Below are 16,355 nucleotides of genomic sequence, written 5' to 3'. Positions count from 1 at the left end.
CAAACACCAGGGTCAGAAGTCTTGAAGAACCATATACAAAAGAACAGGGCTATCAAGATGGGGAGGGCCATCCAAGCTAGTGGTTCTCAACCCAGCCTGCTCATTAGAATCTTGAAAACTATACCAATTCTCAAGCCCCCAGTTCAAGAACTGATTAAAATGTTTTGAGGTGAGGCCTAGATATTTTTTTCAATATTCTCCCAGTGAGTCTAACTGACTAATGGGGTTGAGAATTGCTTAATTAAACAATAAGTACTATGACACCATTAAACTCATTACTCAAAACTGATTATATTGATGTAGCATTCTTTGTATTTATAGATCTTAAGAAGGATTAGGCTTTCTTAACATCCAGCTACAGCCAATTTCTTAGTTAATGAGGTGACCTTTATATTAATGAAGATCTAAAATTTCCACTGGATATGAGCCAGATGGGATGTACCTGGGTTGTGGCTGCAGGATTCAACAATTAAAGCTCAGTTCACTTAATTTTGGTCTCCTTATAGTAAAAGCAAGGTGTTATTTTGGACTCATTTTGGCTCTGCTCTCTGGTTAGGTTTCACTAAAGATACCTCTTTTTGCTACCTGTGGGTAAAAGAAATTTCAAAGCACATAATTACGTGACCAACCTTTTCACATGTATGCCCATTCCCTTCTCTGGTCATGAATATACTAGAGGGTGCAAGCTTAATGAGTGTTTTATTGAATTAACAAGACTTTTGGATTGCTATTTCAAACTGGTAGCGGGTCCCCCAAAATACCCAAGCTGAAAGAAAACTGCTGAGAGGAAGAACTTACCCATCTCACATACAAAGACTGGAACCAAAGTACAACCCAAAATAAACCCAATAACTAACTGAGAATAAATAAAATTTTATTTAATGAATAAAGAAACAGTCCATCACATCCTCTAAATTTGTTTTTAAAACATCCAGTTTGAATTAAATACTGGTACCATCCAGGTTGAATGAAATACTGGTTTTAAATTTTTCTTTTTTTGCTAATTGCAAAGTTTCCAAGCAAAACACAATCCCCAGCAAATCTTGAAAGCACAACTAGAAAACAGCAACGGGTGTCATGGAGAAGATGTGGTCTACCGAGATATAGTACCATATACTTTGTGGAAAAAGACACAGTAAATGCTCACAAACATTTTGGCTTAAGTGAACACTGGTTTTCAGTTCCAAAGAATACCCAACATGCCTGATGCAGAGGAAAGGAATAAAAGTCAAGATCCATTCATTGCTTTCTAGTAACAGAGGCAAAATATACAGTTTATATACTTCACACATTTCAATGTTTACTATAATAGTCTTTCTATTAGGATTTCAATAACCAAAAAAGTACTTTAAAAACAAGCTTCCTGAGATGGAAGCATAGCATGTTTGTGAGCCTTCTGGGGCCTGGTGTATTTTTAGGTTAAAAGAAGTCATACAGAAAGAGAAAGGAAAAGAGAAGATGTGTCACTTGACCATGATAGAATTGTTAGCTGTGGGTGTGTATGCTTGTGTGTGTGTGTGTGTGCGTGTTGTACGCGCACTCACACAGAGAACATCCTTTGTCAGTCCTCATGGTTACAATGAATCATGAAGGTTGAATTTGGGGCTTGATGTAGCTAAGAATTTGAAAACAGAGACCAAAGGTTATACTCGTTTTTGAGGGTCCTTATCTGTCTGCTATCCTCAGGTTGATTCATTTAACATAAGGCCAATGAACATGGAACATTTCTTCATTAGAGCCTAGAACAGTACAACAGAGTTTTCGTGAACTACTTGAGCCAGAAAGGAATACAGGAACTCTCTTGCTATTTCAGCCAGAAAAGAATACAGGAACTCTCTTGCTATTTCTCTGTGCACTGTGAAGTCATTATTTCCACAAGTTTCAATCATAGATGCAGGAGTCAGAGTTCCCTTAGGCTATGTTGAAATAAATTTCCCTGTAATCTGCCTGTAGAAAGCAGCTAGGATATTTCTTGAATTTATTTTATTTTTCTCCAGATTTTTTTTCAACTGCATAGAATCTTGGAAGAGGAAATTCCCGCATAGTGTAGTACCCTTCTAAGGAAACATGACATGTGGGACAGGGAAGAAATGTGAACTTTTAAAACAAATCAATTACTTACTTTGGAGGAAAATATTCTTACCATTTTCTTTGGAATGAAGAAACCCCTGCTATCACTTTTTAAAAGGGTCTGTACAGTAAACTCTTCATAAATATTTATTTATTTATCCTACCCTTCATCCTGGAAAAGGCTCAAATATTTTATTTTACAAATAAAGAAACAAAATCCAGAGTTATAGAAAAGTTAGAAAGCATGTCTGAAATTCATCTGAATGCTTAAAAATCCCTTGGAATTCCCCTGAAAATTCCTAGAAATAAGGAGATCTCTGGATGCTATTAGATATTTTACAGATTTTTATCTTGATAAGAAGGTAATGAGAGAGGAGAATAGGTCATGAAAAATGCCAAAGCTTGGAAAAAATAAGTGAAATTTAATCAGAAAAGAGGATACCGTATCTCTAAAAACAATACTAAGTAAAAGTTAATGTACCAGTGTGCATTAAAAAAAAATACAGTTGCACTCAAATTATTTCATTGGAATTATTTCAGGACTTTAACTCTCCTTAAAATACACGGTAAAATAATTTATACTGTGTGCACATACATTTAGTCATCTTTTTGTAGTGATTACTATGGGCAGTACTAGAACATAGTTCACTGGATTCTTGCACCACTAATTGTGAAGAAATTACAAGAATCTGCCTCCAGTTTGCAGGTAACTCACTGAATCTGTGTAGAAATATCAAGTTCTTTGGAATTTTGGAGCATCAAACAATCCCTTCTTATCATACTATGTGAAAATCATTCATGTTTCTTAGTGGGTACTAAAGTACTTCTTATTGTAAGAAAACTATACTTATAACTCCATTAATTTCCAGTTAAAACTGGTCAACTCTCCCACCCCATCTTTCACATCTTTAAGTCTCATTTTAATGTGTCTCTATTTTCAGTTAGGAGGTAGAATGAATTTTTATCTTAGAAAGTAAAAAACATTCTATGAGAGAATTATTGGGTTTGCTGGATGTTTTAGGAAGACTAAAACCCAGTTACCTTTCTGTTCCTCTAGGGATATCTGACCAGGTTATAGCATATGTGGTAATTTTTTTCAATTTGAATAATGTATACAATTGAATAACTTTAAAAAAATCACTTTTAAGTATTGAATATTTGTATATTAAAAAATCAGCTTAATCATTAAAAAACAATTGATAAACCTGGAAACTAGCACTATTTTCTGCTTTTTAAAGAAAAATGTTTATGTATTTCAACCTTCAAATATTTATTGTCAAATAATGTTGAAATATTTTAATTTTTATCATTAGGGGAACATTTTCTACTCACTAGTATGTTAAATCTTCTAGCAAATTAGCGAATATGCCTCTACAGTACAGCCATTTTCTTTATGCTTACTCTCAGCATTTATGGCACAATTCTCAGAGGATTGAAAAGTGAGTTCTTTCTCTATTTCTTGCAATTTCAAGGCTATTGCGTTTGAAGTGGCCATTATTTACATATTAACCAAAAAAACAGCATGTTTATGGTTCTACAACACCAAGTATGCTAACTAATATAATTAGAAAAAAGAGGCAAACATATTTTTTAACAAATATGCATTTTTTTCTGCATCGCACAGATTTTTAAAAAACATGGTAGTAGCAACTTTTTTTTTAGCATACTGGTGACCGCTGCATTGTCAAGGTTTAGAAGATGCTAGGCATTCTTCCAGCAATGCTTCAGTAATTAACTTTCTGAAATATTGATCCACTTAAAACAAGGCAAGGCAATTAGTGGTGAAAAGGACTTCAACAAGGTCTATTGCAATCTAAGTAACTGTTCATCTTCCTGGTGAGGCACAGTGATTTTCAACTCAGCATCAGTGGAAATGCTTTGAGTCCAGGTTACCTGGGAAGAGACCTTGAATAAAGGTCATTATAAGTAAATTTGCCTTTGAGTTTACAACCAAATTATACATAGCCCATATACTCACAGACTCAGGCCAGGATCTCAGTTTGAAAGGTTTTTTGGGAGTTTTGGGAGTTTTTGGGACAAAGAGGACAGGAGGAGTCTGTGATCAACCAGAATAATTTGGGTGTAGGATTCAGTTTTTAAGACCTTCCCTCCCAGCCTGAATTTTTTCCTTTTGCCAGCATTTCTATTAATATTAGAAGTTGATGGGAGTAAGAAAGCAACTGCTTTTAAAGGTACAGCACCCCCATGAACTTAAAAGACCCTCAGGCATTCCAGATTTGTTCAGTTTGGACTGGTTTCTTCTGAACACCAAGCCAAGATACATGGGGCAGCAGTTAGGTCATCGTGGAGCACAAAGCATGCTGGGAAAGTGGAAAGGAGGGGTGGGTTACAGCCCAGGGTGTTCTAGAACAGGGTGCATGGGGCATCTTGGAGAAAAACACAGAATGGGGGATAAATGTAGAAAGGAACATAGTGTAGCTTGAACGTATCATGGACACAAAAATGGAGGAGGAAGTAGTCTTTTTTAATTAGTTGCTTGGCAGTTTAGGTTTAATGGTGTGTTTTCTTTCTCCATTTTCCTTCTGACCCCCATTTCCATGACTCACCAAGTTAGGAAAAGCCCTTCACTTGTTTGGTTAGAAGGGAGCTTATGGGACCTGCATAGCTTTTTGAAGAAAGGGCCGGAAGAATTGTCCCAACGTTCCCTCTCTGCCTGCTCCATTTTTGCAGATTTAGGGCTTCATGAATGCTACATGTCCAACGAGTGTAGTGCAAGATATAGGGCCTAATGAGGCCAAAGTGCATGTTACTTCTGCTGTCCAGGCAGGCATTGCGTGTGCAAGAGGGAGGAAGTACATCCTTCACTGACACCAACACCATAGCCTATGCTATTTGCATCCCTTCCGACCTTCTGGGGTAAGTTCTGTGATCAAACCATGGTAATAAAATGACTCTTCTCAATCTCACTTGCTCACTGGAATCACCTGGGAAGCTTCAAAAACAGATTCCTATGCCAGAACTTATGATTTACTGATTGGGGTGGTGGCTTGGATATTGGGATTTATTTTTTCAAATATTTATTTATTTGACTGCACTGGGTGTTAGTTGAGGCTTGTGGGATCTAGTTCCCTGATCAGGGATCAAACCCCTGCTGCCTGCATTGGGAGCTTGGAATCTTAGCCACTGGACCTCCAGGGAAGGACACTTTGGGATTTTTTAAAGCTCCCCAGAAGATTCTAATATGCAGTCAAGGTTGAGAACCACTGCTGTAGACTCACTTCGTTTTATATAGAAACATACTGACTTACATAGAATTTTAAAGTTTAGTTTAGATCAATAAATATTTATTAAGTGCCTACTCTGTATAAGGCACCATTTTGCCATGGCAAACTTTTGACACAGTCCATAACCACAAGTAGCTAAAATCTAGTGCAGGCAAGACTGGGCTAGTGCAAGGGGAGAGACCGGCAGGTATATAGAAGCTGTGTTTTATACAAAGTTCTATACAAAATAATGTCTTTTTCCAGACTCAAGAAATTTGCTACAGGATTTCAAATAAAGTCAACTATATTTTACTGGGGTGGTTGGGGGGACACCAGGAAAATATTTCATAGAGGCAGTAAAGTAGCCTTTGAAATGGCCTTTAAGCAATAGGAAAGATTTTCATAGATAGGGATTGGGGAGAAAGCATTCCAGGTGGAGGCAGAAAAGAGCCGTATGGGTGGAAAGCAGGGGCCTGTGCTAATTTTACTGGTGCACTGGGTGTGTTTTCTGAGTAATGGATGAAAAGCTTTGGGATCATATTGGAGCAAGGCTTGAATAGCATGGGCAGAACAGCTGGCCTGGGTTGGCCCCAGGGAATCACTTGGGGTTTGAAAATTAGAGGAATGATATGAGTGAAGCAGTGCATGCTAAGTTGTGTCCAACTCTCTGTGACTCCTTGGGATGCGGCCCACCAGACTCCTTTGTCCATGGGATTTCCCAGGCAAGAATGCTGGCGGGGATTGCCATTCCCTTCTCCAGGGGATCTTCCTGACTCAGGGATTGAACCTGTGTCTGCTGTGTCTCCTGCATTGGCTGGTAGATCCTTTACCACTGAGCCACCTGGGAAGCCCAAATAAAACAGCACTTTAGGAAGAATGAGCTGATGCTGAGATCTGGGCTAGACTTGAGTGGGCATAAAAAGCAGGACTAGAGGCAGGAAGACCAGTTAGAAGTCTCATATCATGGTTAAAGTCAGAAGTGTTGAGGGAAATGAAGAAAATAATGAAAGTCTGAGCTGGGAACCACAAGGGGGATGAAACGAAGGCCTGAATATAAAAGAAATAATAAGAGAGTTAATATGATTTGTCAATTGATTAGATAGAAGAAGCAAAAAATGACTTAAATACTCCATTTGGATTACTAGGACTGTGATGGTGCCACTAATAGAAATAACTAGACTAGGATGATGAATGAATGGTTTATGAAAGGGAAGACCATGAATCTGATTTTGGATATGTTGAGTCCAAACTTACTCAGCAGAACTGAATTTTCTTATGTAAGTATTCCTTATTGTAACGAATTCCAGTAGAATTTGGATTTGTTCAACACAGTAGTTCTTAAGAAAGGGGATCCTGCCTCCCAGGTAACACAAGGCAATATCTGAGGACGTTTTAGGTGGCCACAATTTGGGGAGTGGCTGCTCTCCTGACATCCAGTGGGTAGAAGCCAGGGATGCTGCTAAACATCCTGCAGTGAGCAGAGGAGTCCCCCACAACAGCTAATTACCCAGCCCCAAGGGTCAACAGTGTCGAGGTTGAGAAACTTTGCTGTCACATAATCCAAAAGTTAAAATTCTAGGAATTTTCAAGCTTGTAATAGTTTAGGTTCAACAGTGCCATCTAGTGGCGAAATAGAATATTTATCCTAAAATACTCAGAAAGCTAAGTCATGTACCCAGAAATGAAGAATGTATCCTCTCATGGGAGAACTGTCTAGAGTTTACATTAATAGATGTGATGAGAAGGTTGGGCGTCCAACTGTGGAGAAGCAATCCTGCAGTTAGAAAGTGCTCTTTGGTCATAAACAGATTTGATAATAGAAGCCAGTATGGAAACAATATATTCTAAGATGCATTCTGTATGGACTGCATTCTATGTCATTACAGTTGCCTATACCTTTACTATTGTTCCCATATACATAAGAAAGGGAAAAAAATCTAATAATTCTGCTAAACAACTGGCTGAGATCTTTATTTCTTAAGGATGTAACTTATGGTATTTATTTAGAAATAAAGATTGAAAATAATTAAGATGATTTTTAGAGTCATGAAAAATGTAGGATGAAGAGCACTAGAAAATTCCCTTTGACAAAAGGATTTTTCCCCAAAGAGCAGAACTTGACATGCCTTTTATCTTACCTCTCCCGCTAGATTCTAAGCTTTCTGCAGGGAGGGACTGTGTCTTATCATATTTGTGTATGGCCCACAATCTCTATAGCATCTTATACAGAGTAGACACACAAAATATTTTTTGAGTGAATGAATTTATTTTTATACTGGAAATCTTTGCTTTAAAGTGAAGAAAATTTCAAGCCTTTCTAAGCAATTACTATTTGTTCACTTGAGTAAGATGCCAGCTGAGGGTGTCTGGCTCAGAAAACACCAAAGACGTGAGCACAGGGAGTTGGTAATAGATACTCCAATTCATTTCCCTAGTGAATCTGGAGCAGATTGTGCCATGAGGACCATCCACAGGGCAATGTTTTGACTGGTTCATGCATTGTAGATTTCTCTAATGTAAGATTCATTCATCCAACGAATATTTATCAAAGGCCTATTTTGTGCTAAGCAGTCTTCTAGGCACTGGGCTATCACAGTGAATGTAAAATTCCTTAGGTGGAGAGGCAAATTTTGAATTGGTGAGTTAGAATAAAGAGGCACATTCCTTTTTCTTCCCACTTCTTCAGTTAGCATAGTATTTTCTGAATGAAAATGCAATTTGGCTAATGATTTCAAAGCAGTTCACAACCATTAGAGACCTCTCCTTCCACAACCACTGCTTTGCTCTGGTAAATGAAACAACAAAAACCATTCTCTCATCACTTCCTCTCCTTGTTTGCATTTTTTCCTTTCTCATTGCTTCATAGATGTGCAGACTTTGGGGGGCAAGGGGAGAAACAGGAGAGTCATTATTCTACAGGCAGATGATGATGATGCCTGCATAGTTTTGCAAGTGGCAACTGAAGCTAGTAGTTTTAAAAGTGACCCCGCAGAAGATTTCCTTCTGGTTGGTTTATTAACAACACTTTAGTTATAGAATCTATACATATATATTCAGAGAGAAAAACCACTCACCATCATATTCAAAAGAAAATGGTGCCGGCAGGCTGGTGGGTCCCTATTTTGGCTATAGAATAAGTGCACTGTGCAAAATTGAGCATTCAGTGATTTTTTTTTTTTTGGGGGGGGGTGTCTCAGGCACATTTTGGCACTTTATCATGTGGCTCAATATACCCAGGATAAGCACGTCAAAAGTGCTTCTCTATGTATGTGAGTTGTATGGCACAGTCTCCTAGTGCTAAGTAGAAGCTGATTTAATGAATCCAAAACTTCTGCTGTGAATGCAATCAGTGAAAGGTGATGGACACCACCTCCCCCCACCCCTTGCCTTTTCCCTTCGCATTGTTTGGTGAGTTAGGATACCTAAGGTCACTACTGTCTAACTCCTTTCAGCCCAAGCATCTGGCCCCTCATTGCTCTTAGGAGGGCCTGAACACCCCTAACACAGCAGGGGGCAGAGGAGCATGCTAACTTTTTCCCAAAGCAGTGGACAGCAGCTGCGTTATATCTTTGGTTCATCCATATTATCTTCTCATTTTGTTGGAATCTTAAAAGGTACAGCCCTCAATCTCTCCCCAAGCTGAGACTGCAGGCGTTCCTAGATGACTTACTCAAAGCTCTCCTTGCCACAGGTCCGGCAGCGTGGAAACTTACTCAAATCCAGTTGCTTGGAAACCACCTTATCTGGTTTGTCCTCCTTCCCCCTCCACAGTCTGCCCCCTTACACAGCAGGCACCCAGCCATTCTTAAAGTTCGTCACTCTCCACTACACTCCGAGAAGAGCAGGAATACACCATCGTGCTTTCCATGGAGGAGAAAGCAGAGAAAATGTCAAGTCCTTTGCTGGTGAGGGTTCCATAGCGACTGCCACTGGGCCGGACGGTCATGGGTGGTGGGATCTGGTGATGCCACTGAGCTGGAAAATGGACCAAATCATGTGTTACAGTCAAAAGAATACAGTCTAGCAGGTACACAGCAGGGGTGCATTCTGTCCTCATGCCAACACTTTGTGTGGGATCTTGGTAAATCGTTGAAAAATATGAATAGTTGGGTCTGAAATGCCTCATTTGTAAAAAAAGAAAAAAAATCAATAAAATCTCTCCTGTCCTGCTAGGAATAGGGAAATTGGGCTCGTGATCTCTTGATTCTGTAATACCAACCCCCATGATTCTAATCCAGCAAAATCTGGACTATAAGAAGGAAGAGTGGGTGATAAGGGTGATATCTCAAAATTGTCTCCTGACCTAGCATCACTGACCTAGCGTGGAGTCTACAGGGGCTGGGGTGGGGTGTGGGTGTAGAGAGACTTGTAGGGTCTCAAGGGAGGGCTCCTCAGAAGGAGGAGATGAGATATCTGTGGAAATGGAAGCCAAAAGATGAATCCAGACCTCTGACCAGTACTTACTGCTCATCCTAATCACCCTTACTTATCTACCTACTGCCCTAATCATGTTCTAGTTAGTTATAGCCAGAAGACTGAAAAGTAACATATGCAGTCAACCAGGATTGGGGAGGTAAAAGGGAATGTATTAGAATTTCCATGTTCACCAAACACTGTCCAAGGGAGATCCTGGTTTCAGCAGACAGGATCTTTAGGCTTGACCATGTCCTGAATGAAGTATCCACCCAAACTGTTCAGTCCTGGGTGTTGCCTCTGATTGAGAAAGTACCAAACAGCCCTCTCATCAGGTTTCCAAGAGCCTGGTGGTGGTGAATGGGGAACACCAGGTGGGAAACATTGATGCTCCGGGTCCTGGGGAATTATGGATGCTTGTAGCATTCCCAGTTATAAATGGGTTCTTTGTTGATTTCATTATTTCGAATTAGTTTTTCGGGGTCTAAATGCCTCTCAGTGAACTGATTAAAATCAAATTTGGAAAGCCACAAAACAGGACAAAGCTTAATAGCGATTCCACAAGAGAGCAGGCACTCGGTGAAGCAACTGTGAACTAGTCAAGCCCCTCGCTGCGGCCCCTCTGCCTCTTAGCTTTTCCTGGGCTCTCTCGGCATCTTAACCCGACAGGAGCTACTCTTAGAAGCCTTTCTTTGCGGGCGAGGAGGGATGCCTACTGTCCCGGTTCCTCGGGCAGGTTGTGGGGGGCGAAGTGGATTGATTTCAGCTTTAGTCCTCCATCCCTTCGCTCACTCCCGGGTCCCAACCGACGAAACAGCGCCTCCCGTTTTTGGAGCTATGGAATCAGGACCGGAGCCTGGGAGACGGGAGCCGGGATGAACTGAAGTGGGGGCTCCGCCATGGAAGAGCAGGACTGGGACAAGTGTCATCGGTTTCAGGGCTTATTGGTAGGAGTTTCTTGGTTGGAGACTTGTTTCCTTCCGACATGGTGAGGTGGGTGAAATGGTTAAGGCATTAGCTTAGATTAAGAAACATATCACTGGCTTCTCTTTCTCCGGAAGCTTCCAGGGGAAAGTACATTAGAGTCAGTTTCCTTCACAACTGAATTTCAAGTCGACAGATTAGAGGGAATAACCAGAAAGCTATATATTTCCTCTAAATATGAGATTGAGGGAAAATGGCAGGCCAGGACTCCTATATGGTGCCAAAAAAAGGGGAAAGCATCTTGTGTGCACCTCTTAAGTAGCAGGGGCCCCAGGTTCTAGGCAGAGTTACTTTTTCTTCTTTGTTATTCTGGTTCATCATATTAAATCAGTAAGGAATATTAAGCCAACCAATTAGGTTTTATAAAGAAAAAAAAAAGCAGCATTGAAACATGTATATTATCTAGGGTGAAACAGATCAGCAGCCCAGGTTGGGTGCATGAGACAAGTGCTCGGGCCTGGTGCACTGGGAAGACCCAGAGGGATCGGGTGGAGAGGGAGGTGGGAGGGGGGACTGGGATGGGGAATACATGTAAATCCATGGCTAATTCATTTCAATGTATGACAAAAACTACTGTAATGATGTAAAGTAATTAGCCTCCAACTAATAAAAATAAATGGAAAAAAAAAAGGATTACTCTTTTGGGTTAAGAAATATGTCTTTAAAATGCCAGTTAATGTCAAAATTATAGAGGAGAAGAGTAGCGTACACAAATACATTGGTAAAGATTAATTTGTTAAATATTTAGAAACATGACTCGAAGGAATGATGTAAAAAATCTGAATTTGCTTTCCAGCTGTAGTCACTTAACCTCTCTGAGTCTCTGTGTTTCTTTGGCATTTAAAGGAGGGTAACAACAATTATAATAATCTCATGGGTTTGGGACTGTCTAAGAGTGAAAGTTTCCCTTGTGGCTCAGCTGGTAAAGAATCTACCTGCAATGCGGGAGACCTGGGTTCCATCCCTGGGTTGGGAAGAAACTCTGGAGAAGGGAAAGGCTACCCACTCCAGTATTCTGGCCTGGAGAATTCCATGGACTGTGTAGTCCATGGGGTTGCAAAGAGTTGGACACAACTGAGCGACTCTCAGAACAGCTCTCAGTTATTAATCTGATTGTGAGATGAGAGTAATAAATATTTGTGGAAGAATTAACAAATGAATAGGGTCTGGAAAATTCTGCCATGTGGAGTTATGACTGGGGAATTACAGGCATGGGGAGGGGGTTCCTGTGGGTGACCCATGGCAGCAAGGGGATGGCATGAAGATGCTGGGTGATCATAAGTACAAGCCCATGTATGCTCTGAAGTAGCTGTAATTCCTCTTATTAGAAGTACAGAAAAAAAACCTGTTTTGGAAGAAGGTTAACCTTATAGTGAAGTGGAAGAGTGTACAACAGCCCTGAGGTGAGTAGAATAAAATGACTTAAGAAATCCATATCTTAAGCACAAAAATAAAAACCAATTAATTCATTTATGAAAACATACCACACCAATCCTAAAAGAAAAAAAAAAAAGATTTTTAAGCTGCCTGTCGCATAGATCAACCGATGCCAGTATACCTACCGTATATATCCAGCCTGGCAGTGCAGGACACGATGCCGGCTTCATTCTTGGCTGACAGTGTGTACCATCCAGCATCTGATTTCTTGGCTGGCTGAATGAGGAGGCAGACATAACCAGTTGTGTCCTGGTGCATGCTGGAGAAAAGAATGAGTATATTACATGGTATCTGGAGGGAGTTTAGAGTTCCCAGAAACTCATTTTTATATATAGTAGTTAATCCTAAGATCCTAGTTTATCCCTCCCGTCACCCTTTTCCCTTCAGTAACCGTAAGTTTTTTCCTATGTCTGTGGATCTTTTCCTATTTTGTAAATAAGTTCACATATAATTTTTTCTTAGATTCCACATGTAAGTAATATCATACAACATTTCTTTGTTTGACTTACTTCATCTAGTATGGTAATCTCGAGGCCCATCCATGTTACTACAAATGGCATTATTTCATTCTTTGTATGTCTGAGTAATATTCCACTGTATGTATATGTATATATGTATGTATGTATGTGTGTATATAAATATATATATATAGACACTTAAGTTGCTTCCACATCTTGGTTTTTGTAGGTAGTGCTGCAGTGCTTTAAATTAGTTTCCATCTTTTCTGGATATATGCCCAGGAGTGGGATTGCTGGATCATGCGGTAACTCTGCTTTTGATGTTTAAAGGCATCTCCCTACTGTTCTCCCTACTGTTCTCCCTAGTGGCTGCACCAATTTACATTGCCACCAACAGTGTAGGAGGGTTCCCTTTTCTCCACAGTCTCTCTGGCATTTATAATTTGTAGACTTTCTTTGGCTGGGTACCTTGTGGCATGCAGAGCTTCCCTGACCTGGAATCAAACCTGTGCCCCCGTGCAGTGGAAACACAGAGTCTTAACCACTAGACCACCAGAAAGTCCCTATTATTTGTAGACTTTTTGATGATGGCCATTCTGACTGGTGTGAGGTGATAGGTGTAGGTACCGCATTGTAGTTTTGATTTGCATTTCTTTCATACTTAGCAATGTTGAACATCTTTTCATGTGACTGATAGCTATTTGGATATGTTTTTTAGAGAAATGTTCATTTAGGTCTTCTGCCTGGTTTTTGGTTCAGTTGTTTGTTTTGATATTGAGCTGTATAAGCTGCTTACATATTTTGGAAATTTAAGCCGTTATTGGTTACGTTGTTTGCAAATATTTCTCTCATTCTGTGGATTGTCTTTTCATTTTATTTATAACTTCCTTTGCTGTGCAAAAGCTTATAAGTTTGATTAGGTCCTATTTGTTTTTATTTGCTCTTATTTCTGTTGCCTTGGGAGACTGACCTAAGAAAACATTGCTATGGTTTATGTCAGAGAATGCTTAGCCTATGTTCTCTTATGGGAGTTTTATGGTGTCATGTTTTATATTTAAATGTTTAATTCATTTCAAATTTATTTTTGTGTATGGTGTGAGGGAGTATTCTAACTTCATTGGTTTACATTCAGCTGTCCAGCTTTCCCAACACTTGCCAAAAAGACTGTCTTTTCTCCATTGTATATTCTTGCCTCCTTTGTCAAAAATTAATTTACTCTAGGTGTGTGGGTTTCTGGGTTCTCTACTCTGTTCCATTGATCCATGTATATCTGTTTTTGTGCCAGAACCACTCAAGGATATCCAAAAGCATGGGATACCTTTCCATTTCTCTGAAGCGTCTTCAATTTCCTTTATCAGTGTTCTGAGCATATAAGTCCTTGACTTCCTTGGTCAGGTTTATTCCTCAGTATTTTATCTTGATGTGATTTTAAAAGGGATTTTTAAGAAAACTTTCTCTTTCTTGTATTTCTTTGTTAGTGTAAAGAAATGCAACATATTTCTGTGTGTTAGTTTTGTATCCTGCTGCTTTGCTGAATTCGTTCATCAGTTCTTTTGCAGGGGGAGGATTTTTTTTTAAGCTTTATATTTTGTATTGGGGCTTCCCTGGTGGCTGAGTTGACCCAGGCTTGATACCTGAGTTGGGAAGATCCCCTGGCGAAGAAAATGGCAACCCACTCCAGTACTCTTGCCTGGAAAATCCCATGGACAGAGGAGCCTGGCAGGCTACAGTCTGTGGGGTCGCAAGAGTCAGACACAACTTAGTCACTAAATCACCACCAGAGCCAGTTCACAGACAACACTGTGATAGTTTCAGGTGAACGGCAAAGGGACTCAGCCCCTCCAAGCTTGCCTCCTATTCAAGCTGCCACATAACACTGAGCAGAATTTCTTGTGCTATGTAGTAGGACCTTGTTGGTTATACATTTAAAATATATGGTTCATTAGTTCTAATAGTTTTGTGTGTAGTCTTTAGCGTGGAGGGAGTATTTCTTAATATAACCAACTGGGCATGTGCAGCATTTAACTTAGCTCAATTCAGGAGTAAATCTGCATGTCCTTTCCTTCTGGTTTCTCTAATCTGTAGTTCTTAACTTTGACTGCGTAGTGCAATCCTGCATAATTATACCAGAATTTCAGGCTGGGTTTAACATGTTTTGTTAATTTACACTGAAGTGTTAACTCAAGTATATTCTCTGTTCTTGCTTACGTTTTACCAGAGGAAAATCCTGACTTTTTTATACTTGGACTTTTTAGATGCCAAGATTCTGTAAAAGCCAATATCCTTTAGGACAAATTTAGTTTACTGTGAAGAAATAATTCTCGGTAATAATAATTTCTCAGTGGCAGTTTCTGTGCACAAGCTGCCCTTGTGGCATAAAAACAAAATGGCAAAGAATTAAGGATGGTTAGGGGAAACTGGGGCTCCCCTAGTGGTTCAGATGGTAAAGAATCTGCCTGCAATGCGGGAGACCTGGGTTCGATCCCTGGGTTGGGAAGATCCCTGGAGAAGGGAAAGGCTACCCACTCCAGTATCCTGGCCTGGAGAATTCCATGGACAGAGGAGCCTGGCAAGTTACAGTCCATGGGGCCGTAAAGTGTCAGACTCGACTGAACAACTTTCACTTCACTTCACCTCAGGGGAAATTAAACAAGGCACCCATTTAAAGAACCTGGATCCTTAAATTTACTTTAAAAACAGGCATGTAGTGACAGATGGAAAAGGAGTATTGCCATAATGTTTTGTTTTACTTTTTTTTTTTGCCTTATTTTATTTTAGCTTTTTACAGTCAAAAGATTTTGTCTGGGTACTAATATGACTCATGACATGACACATGACAAAAAGACAAATGACACAAAAAGGCACATGACAAAAACATGCAAGATCTTTATAAATCCCTCAAACCTTTTTAAGCATAAAAATTAAGGTTTTAGAGACTTCCCTGGTGGTCCAGTGATTAAGACTCCGCACGTTCACTGCAGGGGGGCATGGGTTTAATCCTTGGTCAGAGAACTAAGATCCTGCATGTCATGTGGTACAAAATAATAATAATAATAATAATGTTTTTAAATGGTGGGGCATTATACAATGGACTAACCCTCAGCAACAAAAAGGAATAAATTCTTGATAAGCACAGTTACATGGATAAAGCAAATGCATTATGCCAAGTGAAAGGAGCCAGATTCAAAAGGCTGAAGACTTATTTGGGTGGCCTGATGAGCTTTGCTGAACTTGACCAAGTGTAGAGGCTGTACCTGATCCTCTCTCTGGTGAAAGGGATGGTCTCATTGTCTTTCTTCCAGTAGAACACGGGTGGAGGCATGCCTATCACCCGGCACTCCAGTCTCACGGGGTGGCCTTCTGGAACACCACTGTTCTGCAGTTTCTCAAGGATTACAGGTGCTTTCTTTACTTCTTTGGCTGAATGAGAGAAGAGCCATGCTAGTTTGAATAGTAAGTGCCTTGGGCTCCATGCCTAAATTCAGGACAGTCCTGGAATCTGAGTGAGCACCCACCCACCTTACCTCTTCTTTAGAACACTTCTCAAGTTTCTTAGTGAAGATCACTGCCTTGATAAAAGCTCCAAAAATTATTTTAAATAGAAATGAGAAAACTGCCTCTGCCTCTTTTAAAAATTTAAAAATTTTATTTTATTTTTTCTGCCTATCTTTTGAGAGACAACGCTCAAGGATTTGGGTAACACATGTGGGATGCAAATGGTAGGTGTGGAATAAGGGAGTTTCTTTTATTGCTCAGTAGTAAACACTGA

General features: G+C 39.9%; 1 protein-coding gene across 1 annotated transcript in view; it reads right to left on the bottom strand.

Moving 5' to 3' along the window:
- Positions 1-853: 853 nt before the first annotated feature.
- MYPN (myopalladin) overlaps positions 854-16,355 on the bottom strand; it is an 89,217-nt gene continuing 73,715 nt past the window's right edge. The window contains exons 18-20 of the mRNA XM_070470732.1: positions 15,841-16,006; positions 12,254-12,387; positions 854-9,269 (exon numbers count right to left, since the gene is read on the bottom strand). Of these exons, the coding sequence (XP_070326833.1) occupies positions 9,100-9,269; positions 12,254-12,387; positions 15,841-16,006 (470 nt within the window). The 3' untranslated portion in view covers positions 854-9,099. The remainder of the gene's footprint in view (positions 9,270-12,253; positions 12,388-15,840; positions 16,007-16,355) is intronic.

The sequence above is a fragment of the Odocoileus virginianus genome, chromosome 7 (genome assembly GCF_023699985.2).
Source record: "Odocoileus virginianus isolate 20LAN1187 ecotype Illinois chromosome 7, Ovbor_1.2, whole genome shotgun sequence".
Classification (NCBI taxonomy): Eukaryota; Metazoa; Chordata; class Mammalia; order Artiodactyla; family Cervidae; genus Odocoileus; species Odocoileus virginianus.
The sequence above is the reverse complement of the archived record's forward strand: the minus strand, read 5'-3'. Positions and strand labels throughout refer to the sequence as shown.